At 50.6% G+C, this 24,775-nt stretch overlaps 1 protein-coding gene across 1 annotated transcript in view; it reads left to right on the top strand.

The window, feature by feature from the left end:
• ZFHX3 (zinc finger homeobox 3) overlaps positions 1 to 24,775 on the top strand; it is a 279,307-nt gene that overhangs the window by 61,579 nt on the left and 192,953 nt on the right. The window contains exon 4 of the mRNA XM_010579685.1: positions 16,900 to 17,007. Coding sequence (XP_010577987.1) covers positions 16,900 to 17,007 — 108 coding nt within the window. The remainder of the gene's footprint in view (positions 1 to 16,899; positions 17,008 to 24,775) is intronic.

Genomic DNA, 24,775 nt, shown 5'->3' with positions numbered 1-24,775 from the left:
TGCTAGAGACGTGCTGCGGCACCATGGCCTCGCTCCTGAGGCTGTGAGCTGTCACCCAGCGGTGTCCCCAGAGCTGCGGAGGCTCCAGGACACACGGAGCAGGATGGGATGTGCTCAGCCGGCCTGGGAGGGACCGGGAGGTGATGGTGTACTGGAGAACCAGGGAGAGAGAAGAGCCCCCGGCTGTCAGCTACAAGCTCGCCTGCTGCCAAGGCGAGTGCCCACGTAAACCCTCGCGGCGAGGAGGCAGTTCGTGTGTGCCCTAAAGCTTGTAGGTTTATATTTTTTCCAAATTTCTTTGTTAGATTTAGCAATTATATCTCTAGATATTCTCATTAACCCTAATTATCTAATCCCTTTTGTGAATATTGCTGAATTCTTGGCCACAGCAACATCCTGTGACAGTGATTTCCACAATCTAATTACCAAGTCTAATTCTATAGGAAAAAGTGTTTGTTTCACCTGCAAGGTCCTGCAGATCCATTAGCCGCTGGGTTTCCTGCACTTACACAGCTGCACAGGCAGAACCGAGGAGGTCAGCAGCTGGGGAGAGGGACGGAGGTCAGGAGCATTGAGCAGCATGCTGATATTTCCATCTGCCTCTGTGGCTGCAGGAACGTTTACCAGGCATATTGCTACAGTGCAAATGCAGCTCCAAAGGAAAACAAAACCTGCTGCATCAAGGCAGTTGATGTGGCACATCTTTGAGCCCCTTGTTATCCCCTCTGGCAGCGAGCTGATGTCCGAGAGCACCATCATCCTCCTGGGCTACAGAATCCCATCATGTGGTGGGCATACAGGATAACCCCCTGCTGTCCAGTCCCGTCAGCTGGAAATTCAGCAGCTGGATGCTGAAATCAGCTATGATCACTACCAAGCATGGCCTCTCACAGACAGAGAAAAACTAAACCCAAACAGGGTGGGGTTTGAGCTCTTTCTGAACGTGTTCTGCTGTTGAAATCTGTTTGGCCAATAGATCAATGGAAAATGGAGAGGACAAAGGCTCTGTAAGTCAGAATAGGGGCTCTTACTCCTTGTGAACATCATTTGCCTCCTGACAAGTTAGCCAAAAGTCCCTTCTTCTTGGTCATGGGAGAAATGGCTCAGAAAATCTCTCTGTCTTCTTCAGACCACTACCAGTTTTGTGCTCTTTTATCGGGTTGTCCTCTTTGACACCTTTCTCAGTAAACCAGGGCTGATCTCTTCAGTTTCTCTCCAGGCGAGGTTTAGGTCCCGTCTTCTTCATACGCCTTTTGTTCCCCAAAGATTTGGGCAAGGGGTGTGTTGTATTACCCCCAGTAATGTGTGTAGCATTGCAGCCAAGACTGCCAAGCTCATGCAAGACCATGTAATATTCTCCATCTGTTTCCCAGCATCAGCTAATTCTGCACATGAGCAGCACAAGTCCTGCTCTCCTTTTCCAGGTTGACGAAAAGGATGCAGGTGCCAACTGGGATGTGGATACCTGCAGACCCATGTGACAGGACGGGGTAAAGATGTGTAATGGTCCGGGTTCACTCTGGAAGGTGGGGTAGGGCAGAAATGTTAAGGGCTTACTGTTCTCTGACAAAACCATGCTAATTGTGGGGAACTGACCCTGCAATTAAAATTAATCCGTGTGCAGGGAGGCTTTCTGGCACAGCTCTTGAGCCCCTGCCTGTCCTTTGGGAGTGGGTTTGTACTCCTGCCCATCTCTCCAGTGTGTTAAATCGGGGTGGTCGTACAGTCTGACTTCTTAATCTGACACCCCTAGCTGTCCTACTTGTGTAACTCGATAAATATTTTTACAGAAATAATTTCGTTTGCAGTGACTGTTATAGATCTGATTCTGCAATGGGAGGAAAGGGGAAGGTCTCTGGAGGCAGAAAACCCTTGTGTGGCAGAAAGCCTGCTGGGAAGTCAGCTCAAGAAGAATTAGAAACCGTTTAAATAAATGCTTACTTGACATGACTCTGTCTTCCACAGTCTAACAAGCAGGGAAGCGAATGGCAGCCGCTGGCCAGAAATTGATTGCATTAATTGATATGCCAATAAGAGAGCTTGTTACATCCGCCATTGGTTAGGAGGCCGGCTAACAAGTCCCGCTGATCAATGGAACCAATAAAGATTTCATCCATTAATGAGCAACATGGTAATTAATGTTATCCATAAACCAATTAGCCTGGGTAGCTAATGTGCTGGTTAGCACAGTGAGTGGCAGAGCCGTGGGTGTGCGCAGACCGGCCATCCGGTGCGAAGAGGGCATCGTCTCTCCGGTGCAGCCGTGGGGTTCAGGGAAACAAACGGTCCCTCTGGGCCTCCCTGAGAGGAAGAAAGTTGGGAGGACGGCTGATGGGATGGGTCCCTTTTTCTGGGAAGGGGCACATTTCTCTAGATTTATAGGCAATTTCAATGATCTCTTTCTTTTTTTCAACCTTTGTGTAGCACACGTGCGGATCTTTTCCACTTCTAACGTGTTTTCCAGAGGTGGGCAGGTTTACGCAGCTTGTGTTCAGATGGCAGAACGCAGTGTTTGGTTACCCGCTCTGTGTCACTGGAAAGCTGGTGCACGCTCCACCTGGACCCCAAACTCTTCCGTCCAGCGTGCAGGAGCTGTTGTGCACGCTGCTGCATCGCACTTTCTCCACACCATCCGTATGAATAACTGCTTTAGTGCAAAAAAACAGTGTCTACGCTGAAGGCTGTTGTCTAAAACCACTTGCAACGGGGTCGCCTTAAGGTGCTAGCTGCCAGCTGTTTGTTGGCATTGCTGCTGGTGTCACTGGCGCTTCTGGAGTGACCTGGTTTGCAGCAGGATCCCCCGCAGAGGCGCAGTGGCGTGAGCAGGGTTCCAGCAACTGCTGCCAGCTGCTCAGGCCATCCTCTTCCTCGGCCGGGGGACAGCAGCGCCCTGGGGAGGGCAGCACACGATTTGGGGAAGGGGCATGAGTTGTTATCAGGCAAAACTCCGGCCTGGGGTTTTTCTGAGGGCAGCCCCACACCTGTGGTGCTGCCTTTGGTAGCTCAGAGGTTGCGAGGTGCTGACCTGCGTGCAGGGAGGCAAAACGCCTGCTGCAGAGGGCCGAGGGGGACGTGCCCCTGCGAAGCTGCGGGTGGGAGAGGGGCCTCGGGAGGCTGCGGGAGCGCTGGCCCCTCTCTGGGAGGCAGCGGTGTCCGGGGCGGCCGGAGGGGTCTGGGCAGGGGGTGCGGGAGCAGCCCCAGAGGCCCTGGGCAGCATCAGTCCCACTATTCCGCTGTGGAGTTACCTTGCATTGTTAGATATTGACCCTGGGAGACCCCTTGTGGATTCCCTAATTGAAAATTAATACCAGATCAATGCCATGGGCAATTTGCATATTGATCATAAACAACTTTGAAGGCACCAAGTGTGTGTTGGATCAATAGAGCTCTTGAGCAGGCTGCAGTGGGCGAGCATCCCCCCACGCCGCTCTCTGGGAGAGGTTAATGCTTGGGAAGTTCGGGAACGGCTTCGTGCCGGCAGTGGCGGTTGCAGCCGTGCCGGCGATGCTGGGGTGGGGGCAGCTTGTGCCGGACTGGAGTCACAGCATCAAATTAACAGCCTTTTCCTATGGTTCGCTTTGGAAGGGAGCTAGGGGAAGTGCTTTTGTTTGTTTGTTTTAAACCAACCAAACGACGCCCAGAGGCATCCCACAGTAAGGGTGAAGCTGCCGTGCCTCCTGGGTGCGCGGGCCTGGGGGAGTTCACAGCCATGTTTGACGTCGTCCCTCCATCCCTCCTCCCCTGGGATGTGCAGACTGTAGCGCTTATTTTATATACAGGTTTCTGAAAGCAGGACTGTTATTTTTCCGAGGACACCAGACAAGATCTCATCAGTGATTTTTTTCTGGTGTTTTTGTCCTGTCTTTGCTTTTTGAGGGCAATATTTAGATTCCTTGTCTGTCTGCTTGGGACATTCACAGGTTAGTTCAGAATGGTCTTGCATTGAAGGGAACGAATATTTCAGATCAAACTCCAATAAAAAAACCCAAAAACTTCATCTGAAAATGTATGAAGCACTCTCGGAAGCCTTCTGTTAAAGAGAGTCGGGCGCGGGCAGTAGCGTGGATGGGCGCTGCTTCATCTGCCTGCTTCTGAGCGCATGTGCCGGTCGTGTGGAGGCGACGCCTCAGATCCCGCAGGGAAACCGTGTCTGAATTGGCCATAAACCTGGAGTCCCCCGTGGTTCGGGGAGTGGAAGGGTGGGCAGGGCTGGGAACCCGCTTCCCAAAGTTGCCGCTTGTTTTCAGAGCATCACCGGCCGCTTGCACGCAGCCGGCGGCTCCGGGAAGTCGCTGTGCATCTGATTAGCGCATTACTGAGCTTTCATTGACTCGGCTGCGCCGCGCTGATGAACTGAGACTGGGGACAAGCGCTCGTAATTGAGAGAAATAAATTCTTATCACAGGCCTCTGCTGGAGCCGCCACCTGTGCGTGCGCCTTGGTCCAGGTTTCAGGAGCATTTCGAATCCCTGGAGCACCCAGCATACCCTCGTTAGCGTTTGAGGAGGCCGAGCATGGGGACTGCAGGCACCGAGGACTGTCCCAGGGTGACCAAAAGGCTCTGTCCTCCCAGCCCACCAGCAGTTACCAACCCGGTGCTGCCTAACTGCTTGGCCGCAGGCCGGGCAGCTTGTGAGCCATGAGTACCTTCAGCGTCTCCTTGGGAGCCTCTCCGTGCTCCTCCATTTTCCTTGGTCCGCTGCATTTCACTCAGGAGTTACAGCAGCCGCTCGGCACCCTCCATCTTTATCTTAGATTTGATGGTGAGTGAAAGATCCCTCCCCGACATGTGGCAGGGGACTTGGGCATCATAGGGGAAAGTGTTTTGTCTTGCCGCAAAAAAAAAATAAGGATGAATATATAGTTTCTTTGAAAAGAAACCCATCTCCTGTTTTAAATTAAAAGAAAAAAAAAGGGGGTCAGCAGGGCTCTGCAGTTCGGCTGCGGCTCGGGGATGTGACAGGTAGCCCTCCCTCCCTGCTGCAGAAAAGCTGTGTTCGGATTTCCTTGGCTGTTAGCAGCCCCCGTAATTTTGCCCGTTCCTCTGGGCTGCGGAGCAGGCTGCCTCCGTTAATGCAGTGCCGGTGGTGGGGAGGCGAATGGAAAGGCTTCACTTGACATTCTCTGACCTCCCTGGTGCAGCTGAATACCAGAGAGCCAGGGCTGAGATTGCAGTCGCTTTCAATTAGTCGAAGCCAAGAGAGGTGGAGAAAAAGGGCCTGTTGGCTCCAGGAAGCTGAAATCTTCTGCTGCTGAAAGCTTGTTAGTACAAGCGGAAAAGCAATTACTGACATTCTGCCAGTGCCACTAACCCAAACCGGGGGAAGGGGCAGCTCAGCCCTGGGATGCGGCCGTCTCGGCCTTGGTGGGTGATGAGGGGCTCCACAAGTGCGTCCTCAGGGACGGCTCCAGGGCTGCAGAGCTGTGAGATTTCTGGGTCTCCGCTGCCTGTTCTCGTCAGCAGGTGTCTGCTGTGCGTACAAGAGCTCACGCGTGTCATCTCCCTCTTCTGCGCCAACCCAAATTGTGTTTGGTATCAGAGAGCTCTGCCTGTGGCTGAATGGGGGCTGGCGTAGGGGGCCAGCGGGGGGGGGGGTTAAAGGCATGGAGAGGATGGCTTGCGGGCTGTCGACTGGCAGGGCTGAAAACAAAGCTCTGCGTTTGAGGGGCTGCCTCGCTGCCATGGCCTCTGTCCTTCAGCAGAGGAGTGAGACCACGGCCGTTCCCACCAAGAAGCTTTGGTATTGCAACTTCCTATCAGGCTGGTTTTTGTGGCTGGTTAACCTGTGGAGGTAGCGCACTTCTGGTGACCAAAGCGTCGAGAACCCCTCAGTCGGCTGGAGTCAGTGTTCTCTCTGTCTAGACCTGCCGGTTATATCTGCTCTGTCCTTCTCAGGGGTCCCAGGAGTCGCTCCTCAACTTTTCACTTTGAAGTCCCCTTAAAAGTCTGCAAGGCTCTCTGCAGCAATGTCTTTGGTTGCCACCACCAGCTGCCTGCCTCGCCTCTGCAGCACAGTTGCACTTCTCATCTGCTTCAGCAGGAATTAACCCCGTTTGTTCCCTGACTCCGGTGGTGCGAGCGGCCCTGGCGACTGCCTCCCGTGCTTCCACAACCTGCTCTGCCTCGCGGGCAGCAGCATGCCCTGGGGTGGTCCTCTTTTATTTTTTATTATACATATTATTTATGGCCATTTATGATTTCCCATGTTAATATATATATTGTTAGTTCCTAAAAATAAGCTCCAGGAAGAGCCCAGTGACACGACACCGCAGCCAACATTACTGCAATCTAGTCGAGAATGAACCAACCAGACCGCACACTTCAGATGCATTTGGACTCACCCCACATGCAAACCATCCTTGGAGACATTTGCTTAGAAACGCTGATCATTTTTTCCCATTTGTAACAAAAAAATTTTCCTCACCAGGGAAAAAGAAGGATGATCTGCTGCAGACCCCCGTGACACAGCCACCAAGCTGTGTGTGGTTGTGTTCCTCTGCTGCCGTGTCAGCCCCACCGCTCTCCCTTAGCTGCCCTTTGTCTGTGTTTGTACCTTATGGTGCACTGTGTTGCAAGAATAATTTAATTGTCCCTAAACCGGGGAACTATAATTATGGCTGTCCTAAGTTTTTAGCTAAGCTTAAAAGAACTCCAAACATGCCGAGGTTGGGAAAAGCTTGGGGAGGGGGAGAAGGAGGGTCAGCCACACATTAATTAACTTTTCCTTGGAGAGATACCATGGAGAGTGAGAACAGAGTAGGAGTTGTATTAAAAAAAAACTAACCAGGAAAAAGATATTTTAGTGTTTTATTTAAATATGGTTTATGATGATGTTACAGGGCAGAGTTAAGGTTGTTGGGGGCACCCCTGTGCATATCTAAACCTTAAGGCTAAGCATGAATTAATTATAGCTCATTTTTGTTATAATATTCTCAAGATGTACCTTGTCCCCAAGTTGCTGAAGTTAGCTTTAATTTTGGCTTAGCTTTAACTTCAGCTTGGCTTTAGCACTGGTTTTGTTTGTGAATCTAAAATGTTTCTCTGGAGTGAGCTTATTCATACTCAGCACAAAGCACCTCTTTCTTTGACCACCTTGCTCCGCTCATGTCGCCAGCTGAGGACACGTGGATGCGCGGCACCGGCGCGATTTCTGAAAGGTGGAACGTGAATTTCCTGAAGTGTCCTGGCCTCTCTGAAAACACGTGCTTGTGTCCGCGCAGTTGCAGCAGGTCACCAAAGCCGCTTTCCAGCGTGACTGAGCCTGGCCCAGGCGATACCACACCGCTGAGTTTGCAGGGAGCCTGAAACAGGTCAGCACCATGGGCGTCCTCCTGTCGTTCTCTACAACTACCTGAAAGGAGGTTGTCGCGAGGTGGGTGTTGGTCTCTTCTCGCGAGTAACAAGCGATAGGACAAAAGGAGATGGCCTCAGGTTGCGCCAGGGCAGGTTTAGATTCAGTATTAGGAAAAATTTCTTCACTGAAAGGGTTGTCAAGCACTGGAACAGGCTGGCCAGGGCAGTGGTTGAGTCTCCGTCCCTGGAGGTATTTAAAAGACGTGGTGCTTAGGGACACGGTTTAGTGGTGGACTTGGCGGTGTTAGGTTAACAGTTGGACTCGATGTTCTTAAGGGTCTTTTCCAACCTAAATGATTCTATCAAAACCCGCCGTTTTCTGCTTTGGCAGTTTTGCTGCGTGTTTTTCGCAGGCGGGGGGGGCGGCTGCCGGGGAGGAGGTGCGAGGAGGGAGGTGAGCGGGCAGAGAGCAGGGGTGAGACCAGAGAGGATGAGAAGTGCGCGGTGGGGCAGAGCTACCGGCGAGGAGCAGACCTCTTCAGAGAGGCGAGGAACTGATGAGAATAGCGCAGTGTTGACGTACCGACTACGGGCTGGCTGGGGAGGTGGCCGTGGGAGAAGCTGTCCTGAGGCTTTGTGGCACCACCAGGGGCATCTGGTCCCGGAAAGGACACCCGTGGGGTGGGGAATCATCTGCACTGGGCCAGGGCTGCTGCTGGTCCCTTCATTCACAGGACTTGGGCTGGGCACCGCACTCCCCGTCCCCTGACCGCCTTTGCTGCACTCCTGCTTTGTCACCTCTGCCACCCCATCTCCTCGTCCCTCTTCCTCTCCCAACCCTTTGTCTCCTAATCCTCCTCCCACAGGTCTCCGTGTTGGAGACCGCACTGTCCTCTCCCTGCAGACCTGAAGCTGGAGATGGGTTTTCTTTTGTTTTGGTGTTTGATCTGTGTTTGTGTTTTTGCATGAGTCTCCTTTCCAGCTGATTCTGGTTTGGAGCTAGGTTAAACTGTGCAAAATACTGTTTAAAAGAAAAAAAGAAAGGAACTTGTCAAGATGCATTTGTTAGATCACGTTTAAAATGAAATAGAATTGAAGGTAGTTTTTGTCCAAAGAAAGGGGGGCTGAAAAGCCATCAAGCCGCAGGAGAAAGCCCCTCCTTTGTTGTCCTCCTGACATTGAAGTGTAATTTTTCATGGTTATTTGGACTGGAAAATGGGGGGAAAGGGAGAGATGGGCTTGCGATTATTTCCCATAAATGACAACACAATCACATCACGCTCCACTACAAACATGCTCAAGGAATTTGCCTTTTTTTTTACATTTCATGTGTGAAAATAACAGCAACCTTTCTAGTTCTGCTGAAACTCAAGGGGGCAAATCCCTGTTGGGTTCCATTGACTTAAACTTTAGCCCAGTTTACAAAAAAAATGGACAGCCTTGTTCCCAGGGACAGGGAGAAGGCAGCGCCATCTCGGGGAAGGGGTTCTTGGACTTCTGTCTCTTTGCATGGAGATACCAGCATCCTCCGGAGGTATCTCTAGTGACGGCCATGGTGCTGCCGAGCCCCTCGGAAGGTGCATGAGGAACCGACACTGCCAGGAGCCCTGAGCGCATGTAACACACTGCCCAAATCCCCGGCTCCGTCTTCCTGTGCCGGATAAACCCAGCCCTCCATTGGTGACTGTGAGATGGGACCAGCTCATAGCTGGCTTGTTCATGCAGAGCTGTTTTCTGCAGGGCAAGGCTCTGCCTGACTTTCCAAGGAGGTGAAGGTTTCCAGAACAGTCAGGGCCTTTCCCAAGCTCATTCCCCGCATGTCTGAGATCTGGACCTGCTGAAGCAGATGGGACTCTTGCACCCGTAAAGCTGACGGCAGTGACCACACGCTGCTGCAGATGGGCTTCGACTTTCTGCGTGGTGTCCTACTCTTCTCTTTCTTTAGAAAAGATGGTGGCAGGTTTCACCACCACTGGCTTCTATTTTTTTAAGACAGAAGTTGTTTTTTCTTCTCATTTTCTGCTTTTGATAGCATTATTCTCTTTCGTAGTGCTGCTGCTTTTTGTTACCAAAAGCAGAAAGCCAAAGGTTGCATGATTTTATCAGTCCTCCCTGCCTGCTCCCTGACCGTGGGCACTTCTCAGCCATGTGGGGCCCAGAAGTGGGGCCTCTGGCTGGAGCTAGTAAATAAGATAAAGTGACTGAATGCAAAAATAATAACTGTATTAGTAAAAGCATTCATATTTAAGATGAAAAGATGCTAACGTCTGGCACAGGGTCATCTCAACAGCAAGAAGTTTGTTTGGGAGATAACCGGAGACCTGGATGCTGTTGTAGGGTTTTCAGATCTGTTGAGGGCAACTGGCCAAAAATTCTGAATTTTTAGTTTGGAGCAGAAAACAAAGGAATAGAAGCTACAAGTTCACAAACAGTTCTTTTGCTGTTGAATTTCTTGTTTTATTTATCTGAACGCTTGCCTCTGTAGTTAACTGCACAAAAGCCAGATAAACTTTCCCTGCCTTGAGAAGATAGGCAACTGAGGATGGCTTTATCAGCTGGGAGCACATTCGTCGTCAGCGTTTTCTTTTTTGTCAATGAAAACAGCACAGATACGCTCTGACCATGCTCTGAAACAGGGCCATCTTGGAAATAGGTGTCATTAATCCAAGATACTTGTAGGATTATTACTGGTTTTCTGCAGCCTTTTGTTAGATGATAGGACTCACCCAATGGCTTTCGCATCAGGGCTGGAGCTCTGTGGCATTCCTCTCATAACCTGTGCTTGGTGCTTTCTTTTCACTGCTTGGAGTCCTGCTTTTCCTTTCAGGAAAACGATAGGAATAAACAAGTTGATGTAGAATAATCCAGTTAGGCGCTAGCACAGAGTGTATTTGTGCATATATATGCATCCTGAATCTGAGCTGCAAGGGCAGTGACGGCCTGGTAGCCAAGGTTACCTTAGGAGACGTGCCCCAGATGAGCTTAAGCTGAGTGAGAAATACAAGACAGCAAAAAAACCTCTGAAAATGTATTTATCTACATTTCCATGTGGCTGGATTGTCTCATCTTCAAATGCAAACAGTCTGCAAGTCAGGGAGAGGTGGAAAATTTTTTTTTTTTTTTTTCTGTTGGGCTGGTCACAAACAAACAAACAGCCAAATTGTTTCCAGGGTGTTGCTCTGTGCCCTGACCCTTCCCAGCTTCTCTTCCACAAAACTGTTCCAAGGCTGTGCTCTCACTCAGATTTCAGCAAGTTGAAGGCAGGCTGCGGTGGGGTTTGCCATCGCCCCATTCCATTGTGGGCCACCGACAGCTTTGGCAGCACACATAGCTGCTGACCTGCAGCCGTGTGCACTAAACACATCCCCTGGCAGGGTGAGTGTTTAGAAATGCGAGTGGGGGAGAAAAAAGCAAAAGCCAAACCAGTGTTTGCTCCTCTGGCTCGGGAGGCTTTGCATGCCCCAAAGAAGAACCGTGCCGCTGGCTGTGGGACCGGACCCCAACAGCACCCACGACCACCGTCAACAGTTCGGAGACTCCGCAGCCTTTTGAGCCACCCGGTGGGACCGGCGATAGATGTGCATTGCTGGTGCCGCCGCAGAGGTTTGCCTGTGGTGGGGGCAGTACCCTGCCTCCCGCTACAGCTTCTGTGGGATGCCCAGTACGGGTGTCTGCTTTGAGCCCTGCGGGGCTGCAGCAGCAGGTCGGATGGGCTCCGGGGAAGTGCACGTCCTTCTGCGCCATGGGCACCGGTTGACGTTAGACCTCCTTCCCGGGCTCTGCGTTTGCTCTGTTCCCACAGCTGAGCGCGCCTGGCCTGTGGGCATGGCACGAGGTGCGACCACCCTCCCCGTGCCTCTGACCTGTCGGGGTGAGCAACCCTTTCGGAGTCAGCATTGTAATCCCACGTGGGTGCAGTTTTGTGGACAGTCAAACAAAAGCCACTGTTAGGACAAGCAGCACCAGACCGTGCCCAGTGGCCCTGGCACACCTCGGGGGCAGTTGAGCTCCTCGTGGGCTTCCCGGGGTCCAGGAGGGCATCGCCCCCCCTGTGGACCACCTGAAGCCCCTCCTGATTCCATAAGGACCCAGACCGTGGCAAGTCTCCTCCCAGGGCCCTGGGACCTCACATTTAAACTCATTTAAAGCAGTCGAACTTCTGAAACGCTGGGCCACAGCCCGGTGGTGTGACCCCCCGCGTCAGCGGGGGAACCTGCCCCTCACCAGCTGGCAGCTCGCGGGGAGCCGGCACGGCAGCACAGCGGTGCCGGCACGCGTGTCCGTGCATGTGCAGCCGTGCAGCTGACTGCACACAGGCCATCGCTGTCACCTCTCCTGACAGTGTCAGCTTGCAGAAGTCAGCCAGGTCTCAATCCTGTCTTTCTGTGGGCTTTTTTGACGACTTATCCTGAAAAAGGGAGCATCAGGGATTCTTTTTGTTTCGAAGGAGAGACCCTGTGTACAATTAAAACTTGTTTCTGGTAAACCTCATTCCAGGAAAGATGAGCTTTTAACAAAAGGCTTTTGACAGCTGCAGGGTATTTCATTTTTTTAATGCCGAATGAAAAATCAATACATTTTTCTAGGTTATACATATTCAGAACAGGCTTGATATTTCCATTATAATGGAAAATGGGTGTCTGCACATCTCGCCTGTCAGAGCTGCACCACCGCATTTTCCAAGCCACTGCTAAATATTTCAAACCTGATTTGATTGTGGTTCATGACAGCTAATGTTTCTCAGCTCTTGAGCCTGCCGGAGGGTGGAGAGGCAAACGCACGCTCTTTCTCTCCCATCCCTACATTTTCGCCACCCCTGAAATGCCCCTCATCCCTTCGGATAAGAGATCTGTGTTTGTTAAGGAAAATCCAGCTGAGAGAAGGAGAGGTGAGAGGTCTTGGGCTGTTGAAGCTGGCCTGGATCCAGTCGGGATTTGCTGACTTCTCCAACCCTCAAACTTTCTGGGTTTTGAAAGGGGCAGGAATGCGTCAACGTGGTCCTGTGCGATGGCGTGCAGGGATTCGGGCACATTTTCAGTGTGTAACTGAGTCAGAGATTCCCTGACATCTGCAGATATCAGATAGTCATGATTTTCCAGACTCTTCTCCCTCTCTTCCCCCCCCCATAGTGAATGGTTTAATTTTAAATTAAAAGGAAATACCACAGTCTAAAATGATTTATTCATGAAGGAAGAAAAGACTCTAGCTAGGATTTTGCATGGAGCAGATCTGGTACAATGGAAGAGCAGGCTCCTTGGACTCCAGATGCCCCACAGTTACACTTGCTCACTCCTGGTATTGACCTGAGCCCCGGTGGCTGGAAAAATCTTTTAAGAAAATTTATTAATAAAGCATCATGGCCTTATGGATGGCACTCTGGCATGGGGACTCGTGCACAAGTTGTGCTGTTTGTATTTCAATGGGACGCAATCCCTCCCCTGCAAATGCCACAGCAGCAGCTCTTGCATGTGCCCTGGCGAGCTCCCTGCAAAGGATGGAGTCCGCTTGTCCTTCGTGAGTCATAAACCCTGTGTAGTTGGAGCTTCTGGAAACCGAAGACACCAGTCTGGCACCTACATCCTCTGGCCACGGGCTGCAGTAGCATCTCTATTGGCCTTCCAGAGCCCCTTACTGAGGTTCCCAGGTTGGGAGTCAACCCCATCGCCTCTTACAAAACGTCCTCTGTGGCAGACCTCCATGCCTCTGGGTTCAGCGCCCGCCACGCTCTCCAAGTCCTGGTCAGAGTACTTGACTGGCAGAGAGTCCCACCATACTGCTGCAATACTGCAGGGACTTCTCAGCCTCTAGATATCAGCCTCAATTGGTACACTTCTTGGGATGTACGGTTTTAAGCTGAGTACCTTTCTAACTACAAAACGACTGGTGGAGTTTTTATCAGTCGTCTTAAGGAAAATACAGACAAGCCGTTAGGTGAATGAGTCCTAACGGTGTATACAGCTTCAAGGAGGTATGGTCAAAAACAAAAGTGTCATGGTGGTTTGGAAATAAATTCCCTACCTCTTGCTGACCACGGCCTCGTTCAGCCTTTGGGAGCTGGTCACGAGGTAGTCTTCACACTCAGCTGCAGCTCTGTCCTATGGGGCTCTTTGGATGTTAAGTAAAAGATGGTGGTCAGCTCTGCTCAAACGCAGCATGGGAACAACGTGACACCAGGATTTGCAGACAATTAAAATGGAAGCTCAAAAGCTCCGTGTGTGTGCAGTGGATTGAGGAGAAAAGCAGACCTTTCCCTACCAGATATGATGCTGGCCTTGTCCTCTCAGAAGGACGCCCCAAAGAAATGCAGGAGAGTAGATGGTTGGGTACCATTGGCACATGCGTTTGCTACCCAGACCTGTCATCGTGCCTCAGAGCTGCCACTGCAACTCAGCAGCTGCAGAGCTGTCATCAGAGAGCATGGGTGCAAATCTTTCGGGAACGGGAGCTCTGCTGCATTTTATTTTCAGTGATGGAGGATCTCATTGTTAGAAGCTGGGTCAGATCACATGCTTGAGCCCTGCGTGCAGTCTGTTGGAGGCTGGTTCTCAGCAGTTCAAAGCCCTCTGCGGCGCACGTAGCCAGCTGAGGAGTGGTGTGGCTGAGGATGCTCTCCCCACCATCCCTGGGGTCAGCTTAAACACTGGCGGGTGCAAGACAAGTTAGGCTGAGCTTAGTGAGCAGAGTTGCATCCAGCCTTCCAAAAAAGTCTGCTGGAAGAGGATCGCGAGGCAGCCGGGAGTTAACGCTTCCCCTTCCCCGAGTCTCCGCGCCAGACGGCCGCATCCCCAGGGTCCGGGGGTCCGGGGAGCTCCCAGGGTGTGCCGGGGAGAGGAGCAGGAGGATTGTCCTCGGCAAAGGCCCCAGGAGCGAGGAGCCAAGTAAGGACGGCACCAGGGCCTTTCCCAGCTGATTGGGAGCCTCCCTGGGCAGATGGGTCTTGGACTCTGCTCCCTTCCCATCCTGCTTTAAGAAAAACACTCTTCAGAAAAAATCAGCTCAGACCGGAGGGGGGAGGAGAAGGGTTTGAAGCATGCATATGCTTTTTGCAGCCCGCCTGCCCAGCACAGAGGTGTCTGAGCCAAGGAGACAGATCGTGTCCTCAGAGGGAAGCCGTTTTCCAGGGTGGGGGCTCGGGGGGTGCTCGGGGCTGCCGAGGGCTCGGCCGGGGCTGGCGGTGGGACGGGCTGCGCCGGCAAGCACGAGGGGGCTGCAGGCCCAGCGGGGCAGGAGGACTTGCCGTCTGTAGCCTTGTTTTTTAATCATTTTCTACCGTTATTGGTATTCATAGCTCACATTTTTCCGGTTACTGTCAGCCTGGGCTTTCATCCATTTTAAAGAGCTATTTTTTCCCTTGTTGATGATGATGATGGTATAAAGACAGATGGTGTAACTGCTTATGAATGTCCTATTTTATTCCCCTCGAACCAGACAGTGCACTTGAAGACGTGTATTATTTCCACATGCTCAGGTTAGAGCCCAGACAGCGTCTGAGCCCGGCAGCCAGCTCGCCCTTCCTCTTCCTCCCATGCCGATGCTGACACCTCCGGGTCGCAGCCGGGAGTGCCGCCGCGCCGGGCACCCTTTGTTGTTCGGCCGGGCCGGGGAGGAAGGCTCCGGCCCGGGGGGGGGGGCTCCGGCCCGGGACCCTGAGCGGGGCCGGGGAGGGGCGACCCCCAGCCCCGAGCGGCGCCCGAGCCCGGCCCGGACCGCGGAGCCCGGGGCTGGGGCGGTGGGCGGTGGGCTGTGGGCGATGGGTAGTGGGCCATGAGCCATGGGCTGCGGACGGTGGGTGGCCGGCTCCCTGCCCACCGCTGCCGGCACAGGCTGTCCAGAGGGCCCGGCAGAGCAAGCTGGGTGTCCGAAGAGAGGTTAAAATGAAGATTTGAATAAAATAATAGAAACCCCTTAATGAAGGTTTTAATAAAACAGGCTAAAATCTGCTTTCTATGCCAGCTGCCTCAGGTGAAGAGGAGCTATCTCACCCTGCGTGGCAGCATTTTGAAGGCAGCAAAGTGGTTGGGTTGGGTTGGGTTGGGTTGGGGGTGGGCAGTTTGTTGGTTTTTTCCCCAGAGTGGAAAAAAAATTGGAATTTTAATTTCTGAAATGTAAATCCAGCTGCTGATTTCATAGCCTTTCTTTCCAGCAAACTTGAGCACTTGCCTCACAAGGCAGACTGCTCATCTCACCCCTGCATCAGTAATTTGTATCTTCCTACATGTTAGGTGCCTTTGCCTAGCGATGCCACCCATCAGACCTCTCACTTTGGGGTCCTGCTTTCCCAGGCGAAGACCAGTGGGATCCCTGCAGCTCTCGAGAGTTTCCAGCTTTTAAAACAGGGAAAGAGGGGTAGAGCATAAATCACAGTGCTTCCACTTAGTATCAGTGCTGATCTCTGGATGCTTTTACAAGTTCCTCCCTGATTTAGGTTGTCACATTCTAAAGGGCACTGCTGAGTATCTGCAATCTCTTAATATATATTTTTAATCCTGATTTCTAGCCCTGTCTTTGTTAGGGGGAGGATGGGGGACGGTGCTTTAACTGGTTAGGTAGTTCAGATAAAACCTCAGGATAGCCTGGGATTTACCATGACCAGGTAATGCAAGTTAAAATTATGAAATATCCTGCCTAAAAGAGGATATAATGGCTTAAAAGTACCCTTTCTTCCCAGTGTTGATGTAGCCCCCATCAATTACATGGTAGCTGTCGAGCTGCACGCACTATACATAAATACCCAAGGTACTAGATGATAGTGTAGCTGTTATACCCTGGTGTAAGAGGTCTGGCAGCTGCAGCTATCTCGCTCACAGTATCCCACCTGACAAGGGTGCCTCTGCATGGAGCTGCACCACGCCGTGTCGACACGCTCCGTGCCACCGGCCTTGGCACACCGGTGCTTTGGTTAGCGGGTGGGGCAGTGGCACTTTGTGTTTTGTTCTGAGCTTTCAGCACTTCACTGAGTGTTTTTTCTCCTTCATGCTTTTGCGCCTGTATGATACTGCCTGTGTGCTCAAACTCTTCCTGTGACCGGGATGAAAATAAGACCCCCAGCAGCTTCCTCCTGTGCCTTGTGTCAGGGCCATGTCTGCAGAAGACAGGGCTGCTCCTTGCTTTGTTTGAGCAGAAGTGAGTGGGGCTGTTTCTGCAGTGTACCTGGGGGTCTCAGTGACCAGGGTCAGTACTATGCAGTGCCATTTGGTCTGAAGAGCTTGAGATGGGGATGAGGAGGAGGGCTGAGGCTGAAGGTGCTGGAGGCTCCAGGCAGTCCCTGACGCTTCTCTAATCCATGGCATGGTTGGGTAAAAACTTCTCATACCAGGCAAATGTTTAACTGTACATTAAACCGCAGGGGACAGGGGATGTCAGTAGCTATAAGTGGTAGAAGTGGGCGAGATTCTTCATTTCGTCTTCACCTCTCACTTTTTTCCTCTGTAGTTTCTCACTTGACCAGGTAGCAGGTAGTGCTGGGAGAATGCTGGATGACATTGATATCTGCCTCTCGACACTTGTGCTTCAGCGTTGGCTGTTGCTTTTGCTCAGTGGCAGTTACTTGCTCTTCTGTTTTGACTTCCATTTTTATGTTACACTTTCTGCTTCTCTTGTTTCAGAAGAATCCATTGAAGATGTGGAAGGGCCCAATGAAACAGCCGGTGATGCTGAAGAGCCTGCCAAGGAGCAAGAGAGCGGAGGGGACAAGGACCAGAGTAAATGGACAGGTGGGTTTTGATCCCTCTTTTTCTTTAAATCCAGGAAAGGAAAGTGGAAAGAACAGCGGTCTGCAAAACTCTTTTCCTTAAATGACTGCGCCATGCAGTACTGTAAGCATGACATAAGTGTCGTCCTCTGTGATGTCTTCAGGTGTAGCTTTGCAATGCATTCGCGTAGTTTGAGCCATGGTCGGTCACGCGTCCCCCCCTCCCAGCCCCAGGCTCGCGCTGGGGCAGCGGGTCAGAGCTCCCCTGGGCTCAGTGGTGCTGGGCCAGACCCGAGCAGTGGGAATCAGCAGCTGGGAGGGGAGGAGGGAGAAAGGGACTGCCCCTTCTGGCAGCAGCCAGCACTTAGGATGGATTAAGCGTATCGTGAAACCCCACCCTATGTTGTTAAGACTTGAGAGACTGTTAGCCTGCTTTTTCATCATGGTCCTGGTCCCGGCCCTGGTAGCAGATTTTGACGCAGAAGGGCAGAGCAGAGAGGCAGAGCCTGTGCTTGTGCTCCGTTAACTGCTCACTTTCTGCTAGAGCCATGGCATCCTGAAACGGAAACTGCAGGTGCACAACAACGCTTACGTTATTGCAGTGGAATCTGAAAGGTTTCCCATTGAAAAATCCTTAGATGGATTAATTATGAAGGTATTATGTTACTCCGTCTTTCCCAGAAGATGGTTGCTGTCTTGTAGAGGGGAGTGGGAGGAAACTTTTAAATATTCCTTGCCTTTGAGCAGAAGGGAGCTGCAAGATTGTCCTCCTCTGGAGAGGGCCGTTCCCCTCCTCAGCTGGCACTTGCTGACCACTTCAGTGTAGCTGTGGAAACGGAGGTGCTGGAGACGATACTCATTTTCTTTGACCCAGGATGGAGCAGTTCTGACTCCCTGTTTCTGTTTCTGCACGGTAGCCCAGTCAGTTTGCAGACTTACGGTTGCTTGGTACGATTCCTCTCAGTCTGCGCAGACCATTCTTCCAGGCAGCCTTCTCCTGCTGTGGTTGTGGTTGCCTCTTAGTGAGCCACAGCCAAAGAGATACTTTGGCTTACATAGTCTTCAAAAGGATGAAATGTGGTCTTTCACCTCAGTACTGTTTTAATCTCAACCATTCTCAATTTCAGTCAATTGGAAGATGTGTCCAAACTGGTGAAGAAAACAAGCTGTGCTTTAATGCTTGTTGAAGCTCGTGTTCTCAGTCTAGGCTGCACTCACTGAGGTTGCTCTGTATGTTGCTCCCAATCACAGACCCATTCTTCAACCCAGAGATGCAGATTTTGGTTGGCTGTAGGTGATTCTTAGTCTCTTGTTGTGTGGGATTGTGTGATCCTAAGCAAAAAGCACACTTTGTAAGTGTCACAGAAAGATGTATGTATTGTCTATTTATTAAATCTTTTAAAAGGTAAGTAGGGCCCTTTGCCCAAACCTGAAGCACTTAGAAAAGCTGATCTATGTGAAAAGATTATTTTTATATGTTAAAACATGTAAGAACCTACTTTTTAAACCCTTTACTATCCAGAAACTCTAAATTTGGGTGGGGTTTTTTTCTTCATCCTGCCAGTGAAATTCTTAACCCATTTTTGGTGTTTGTCAGTCAAACGGCAGATAAGAAATGGACAGCTTCATCAAGTCTTCAAAGGAAAACACACAAAGGAATATGCAGGCTATGTACATAAGCCCACAGAGCTCTGGACAAGCCGTGTCCAAAGCTGTTGCAAGGCTGAAGAGTACAGCCTCAGCAAGTGTATGCACATGCTGTTGTTGATTTCAGGTACTGCTTTCAAGCATGTAACAACATTACCCTTAACTTTAAAACAAAAAAAATGTTATCCGCTGTTTATGTACAGTGGATATGCGAAGCAGGTATCACACCTTGGTCTTCTATTGTTTCTGCTTTTGAGCTCCCTTGAGGAACGTGGCTGCGTTGCCATGTCCTTCTGGACCTCAGACATGGAAAGGAAACGGAAACTAGGTCAGGTTATTCATGACAACCACAGAAGAGCAGTGTCTGCATGCACAGGAATATCAAAACGCCACAGTACAAATTAAGATGTAACCAGGGAGGGAAACAGGCAGTATTAAGGAAGCACTCACTTGCTGTAAGAGGAGACTGCAAGAAAAGAGCTGGCCTGCAGCTCAGCAGAGTGGGAATGTTACCAACCACGATGTCAAGAAAGCTGGAGAGCATACATAAAGCCTTCTTTGCATTCGTCTTCACTAAACAGACAGACCACATCAGAGACCAGAGCAGACCATGTCAGCGGCGCTGTGGGGAGACCTCGTCCTCCAGCTGTGAAGGAACAGGCTGCAAAGTACTTAGTTGAGCTAAATGTTGTCACATCAGTTACCTGCTACTTCATACCTGGGTGTTTTAAGAAAGTGACTGAAGCATCCTCAGTCCTGTCAGCTGCTATCTCTTGTGAATTTACAGAAAATCAGGGAGGTACTGCAAGGGGACAGGCACGGTGCTTATCTTTGACTAAAGGAGTAGCTGGGGAACCGCACACCTGCCAGCTCCGTTTGCCCCAGATTTTCCTGGGAATTGACCAAACAACTGTTTGTAAGTACTGACGGGAAGATAATGAGATGAGTAACAGTCGACACGGATTTGTCAAGAGCAAATCATGTCAACACGACCCAGTTTCATTCTGTGTGAAGAAGGTCCTGTTTGCAGTTAGTATCTCGTTTCTTCTCCTTAGGAAGACTTTTGATGCTGCTTTTCAGGACAGTCTGAAAATGAAGCACAGCCATTATGGTGTAGGTAAAAATATTATGGAATGGGTGCATTTCTTCAGCACTGGAAAGCTGTCCATTTCTAAGCTTGGAGTATCAAGAAAGTTGAGGAGCAATTTCAGAAAGCCCAAACAGCAAGAACAACCCAGAACAGAGCATGGTCTGCATAGCATCAGCTGTGAGGAGAAAATGGAACATACAAACAGGCTTATTTGTCCCAAAAAGACAAGACCAAAGGGGAGGACAAGATAAGTCTTCTCGTGCATAAATTACTTCTAAAAGGAAGGAAATAATTTGTTCTCTATGCTCAGGATATAGACAACAAGAAGCAATGGGCTTAAATTGAAGGGAGAAGAATTGAGGTTAGATAATAAACTTTAAAAAAATTCTCCCTGTACAGCTTGTGAAGCACTGAAGTAGATTTTCTGGGAAGATTCCTCAGAGGTCTTTCAAGAAGATTAGACGAGCTGCTGTCGGGAATGAAGTAGGCACAGTTTATCCCGCTTTGGATGGACCGGCTGACCTTTGGAGGTGCCTCTGAGCCATGCAATTCTGTGAAAGTGGGAGATAGGCGAGAAAGAAGTGCAGGCTCAAAGCCAATAAATAGTGCGTTGAAGGTGGAGGTTGATAGACCTGTTTTCTGTTCATCATGCTGCAATTTGATCATTACGTTCCTTAGCAATTTACTCACCTTCTGTGCCTCAGTTTCTTAACTGTGCACTGGGTGATTATTTCTTCCACTTTCTTAAAGATTTGTGAGATCTCTAACGAAATGTCAAGTGTGTCTCCCAAGCTCCGTCTGCACAAACACGCAAGTGATGAGTCAGGGTTGTTTGACTGCTCTACGGTACATACATCCGCATGTGGCAGGCTGCACCAGTGTTGGTGTTAGCACTGAAATGAAAAACTTCTCTGCTTTTGTTGTAAATTTGTCAAAATGTCTCAGCTGCAAAATAAATTTATCAGTTTGGTTTTTTATTTATTTTAAAGCAGAATAATCTTAAGCAGAAACATTTTTTTATGTAGTACTTTCCATTAAAATATACACGTGGAAAACTCCATCCCAAATAAGGATTTGTTTTACCGTGATTTTCACATACATCTTTGTGGCTCCTAAAAGATTTCTGGAAAGCAACAGTGCTGTCTGCTTTCAGCAGTGCTCACGCTGCCGCTGTTCGCCTCAACTCCTAACAAGCAGCAGTGCTTCACAGGCGCTGACATTCTTATGTGACTCCTAAAATACTGTGTGGAGAGAAAAGGGCTGATGTTCCCTGTTTCTAGACGGGACCTGGTTGCTTTCTCTTTTTCCTCTCTCTCTGGCAGTGGGATTAAGCAGCTCCCAAGCTCCATTCAGTGCAGCCCCCTCGCACCGGAGCTGCCTCTGCCCTGCCTGCTTCCCTCTTTCTGCTCCGGAGTCGTCCACCTCCGTGCTGGAGAAGGGAGATGCTCTTTGCCTGATGGCTGAGCTTTAGAAATCATCTCATCATGACTAACGTGAGATTTATCACCAGTAAACCAGCAAGGAGGAAAGAAATCGTGGCTCTTCCCGACTCCATTTTTAAGGCAGGATGTAAATGATTAATATTCAACACATTGGTTTCCAGCTAAAGCCTGTGTCAGGCCAGGGTAGATCAGTATGAGACTTTTGAGATTTGGGGTGGGGCTTATATGTGTTTTCTTACTAGAGAGAAGCGCTTCATCTGCAGTGACCCAGCTATGAAAGAGACTTTCTTAATGCACTGTCAGTTGTATAGATGCAGAATATCAGATTTTTTTCCACAAAAACAAGAAACAAACTCTACTTAAAATATAGATTGAAATGAAATATTTCTAGAGGACTAGCCTGAAGGGCTTTTATTTTTTTTAATGATTTTTTTTTTTTTAAATCCATGATGCTCACCTAACAGAGCAATTAGTGCAATGGAGCGTCCCTGATTCGAATCCGTGGTAGATTGCTATTAAAGGAGGTATTAATGGGCTGCCGAGAGCTGGGAAATTGTTGCAGAAAAGTGTGTTTATGGAGTATGGTGCTGGCAGGCATGATTTCAATCGGATTTGACATGTTTAACATAAATGTATACTGCACAGCTCCTGCAGTTTATGAATAATTCCTACAGGCCCACTGCCTTTCTAATTACTGAAATTGAAAAAAACAGGTCAGGCACATCCTGACGGAAATCTATTACTGCCCCTCCCCCTGCTGCCGCTTTTTTCTGTTTTTTTAATATATGGTGTTTGTTGAGCACTTAATGGCTGGGATATTCCGTAGACCAGAGTAAAGACGAGGGCAAGAGCGGGCTGGGAGGAAGGGGACGAAGGGCGCGATGGCGCAGCTCTTGAGCCTGGCTTCCGTGTGAAGGAAACCTAGGAGAGGGGACGGGAAGGCTGACTGTCATTCTGCTTTTTTCCTGAGGACTTACAAAGCACAAAAGGACCCTGGGCGCCAGCTCGAGCCCAGGAAAACAGCCAGGCCAGGTGCCCCTGTGCCACGGCTTGCTGCGGAGGCTGGGCTGGGAGCGGGCCTAGCTCCCGGCAGCGTCCGCAGGAGCGCCGTGTCTGGGCTCTGTGGGGGCGAAGGGGAGGCGATGGCCCGGCGGCGGCTCTGGGGGACACCCCAAAGGCCCATTGGCCCTTCCCCGGGACACGCCGCGGGATCATCCCCGGCCGGAGCCGGCCGGCCGCGGGCGCTGTGCCGAGCTGCGGCCCCGGAGCATCCCCGGTTGCCCTGTGCGCAGCGCACCGGCCTGGCTCTGCCAGGCTCGCCCGGTCCTGGCCCCCTCCGCGCCGGTGGGGCCGTTGAGCTCAGCCACGTGCTCGGTGCCTTCGATTCTTCCTCGTGGTCAGCCTGATCATTTTTATGGCTTTCTTGAACTCTATGCCTAATGAAGTGTGGCTACTTAAAAAATAAAAAGCTGCAAAATTACCAGTCTGGCCCAAGCGGAACAGTCGTTGACTTCTGGCTGGGAGAGGTGGTCCTGCATGCCCCCAAACCGGAGCTGGCCCTCCTTGCCTGCACGGCTCCCTGCCAGCTCTCAGCTGCCTTTTCCAGCTGCTAATCTTGAAAGCACGTGTGTGTTGTGTTCACCACAGTAAAACCCGGTTGCTCCCTCCCCAGCAGTGATAAGACATATACTAAAACCCGCCTGTGCGGCAGTCCCTGCTTTCTAGGGTGTCCGGGAGTGTGGAGGGGCCGTCTCGGTGGCACTGCTGGATGAATTGCTGTGCTGCAGCGGAGCCTGTCCGATGGCTGCTTTGCTGTTTGTTTTCAGATACTTTTCATGCATGTTCTTCAGCAAGCAGGTGTCTGCCGATGTCTCTGCAATCTCCACTCTCCATGTTCACGCTTTCCTCACCAGTAGTTTCTGCTCACCAGGTAGCTGTGTGCTGCCCGGCAGTGGTGGTGATCCCTTCTTGCTGGTTTTAAGGAGTTAGCAGAATTACTGTTGTATAGACCATCTCCCAAGCTCAACATATTGATTCAACAAATTAGTTGATACGGATTCTCGTGGTAGGTTAGTTGAAATACTTATTCAGTTGAATTGGACAGTAATATTCACACAGATTGATAGCTGGCTCAGGAACCATATGAAATAGGTATATATAAAAGGTTGTTGCTTGTTTCCTTTCAGCCACTTTGTAATTTAAAAAAACCAAGATTTCCTGTGGTTCTAAAGATAAAATCTTCTTGCTGGAAGAAAAGGTGCAGTGCTTTAGGGTACCACTTTGCAAAGGTGGGGTCACGCTGGGCACAAGATGGGATGACATTCTACATACCCCATCTTTCCTTCTGCCCTGCACAAGTCTCTGAGCAGCAAAGAGGGAGCTGTCGCTCCTGGGGCAGGGAAGCCTTCCGGCTTTGGTCCAGGCCTTTTCTTTCAGGTACATCAGCTGGAGCATTTTGCTACTCGAGCGCCAAGGTGAGCTTCTGCTGCGGTCGCTGCCACGTTTGTATCTGTGAGCACCTGGACCCTGGTCCCAGCATGCCGGCGTGGCAGGGCCGCCCGCGGCCGCGTTGCTCACCAGCTCTCCTGCTCCCTGGGTCAGAGTCGAGAATCCCGTAACCTTTGGGATTGAGCCGTAACTTCGTGCCGTTGATCTCTCGCCTGGTCTGTGTGGGTCATTTTCTCTCCCCCGGTGCCTTCGTTTTTGGTTCACAGCGCGGCGCCGTGTGAGAGCATTGTGCCGGGAGCAGCGCAGCTCCCGGCAGGTCCCAGGCCCTCCTTCAGGAGTCGACAGGAGATGAGCTGATCTGCAGGGCTGCGGGGAAGACCTGCCTCCAAGTGCCCCTTGTGCTGCCTGGCATCTCACCACGACGTTTTCTGGGTGCTCTGTGTTTGTATAGAGCATGGCCGAAAAGTCTGGTGGCGGTTGGGGCTTCTGGGTACTGTAATATGAATATTTAATAGTAATTCAGTTGTTCGTACTCACTGCAGGCTGGAAGGTATGACACAGCATTAGAAAAATAAATTATTTGACCATTTTCAGGGCCACATTTCTGAAAGGCAGCAATAAAGGTCTGGGTACAAAAGTGTGCTTGCAAATCTCTGTGTAGTTAGTTCTGTCTATCATACGGTCACGTTATTTATCAAATACAGAGTTGAAAAAATACTGTAGAGTAACAGGCAATATACAGGCCTGTTAGTATGGCTACAACATCTTATTAGAATGAATGGTACCTTCAGGGAACAAGGAATGTAAACAGACAGTGTTTCAGAAAGAAACATTCAACCATATATTATTAAGACAGGAGGTAGCAAACGGGCAGCACTGTAGCAGTGCTGTACACCCAGGTGCCCTGTTGGGGTGACCTGAGCAGGGCTCTGGCCGCTTTTGTGTCACTGCAGTCTCTCGGTGGAGTTACTTTCTCAGACTTACTCTTGCCGTATTAATACAAATTGTGTTGCGTGTTTCTGTGGGGTAGCAACTGTCCACCAGAGAGGCTGAGACTGAAACTTTTTGTGCCGTTATTCTGGGCTCCTGAGCTGCTGTTAATGGAACTGCACAGGTAGGTCTGGACCACAGGACCTGGCCTTGCCCATCGCCCGCGGTGAAGG

The sequence above is a fragment of the Haliaeetus leucocephalus genome, unplaced genomic scaffold (assembly GCF_000737465.1).
Source record: "Haliaeetus leucocephalus isolate CR32 unplaced genomic scaffold, Haliaeetus_leucocephalus-4.0 Scaffold668, whole genome shotgun sequence".
Classification (NCBI taxonomy): Eukaryota; Metazoa; Chordata; class Aves; order Accipitriformes; family Accipitridae; genus Haliaeetus; species Haliaeetus leucocephalus.
This window is presented reverse-complemented; position numbering and strand designations above follow the sequence as displayed.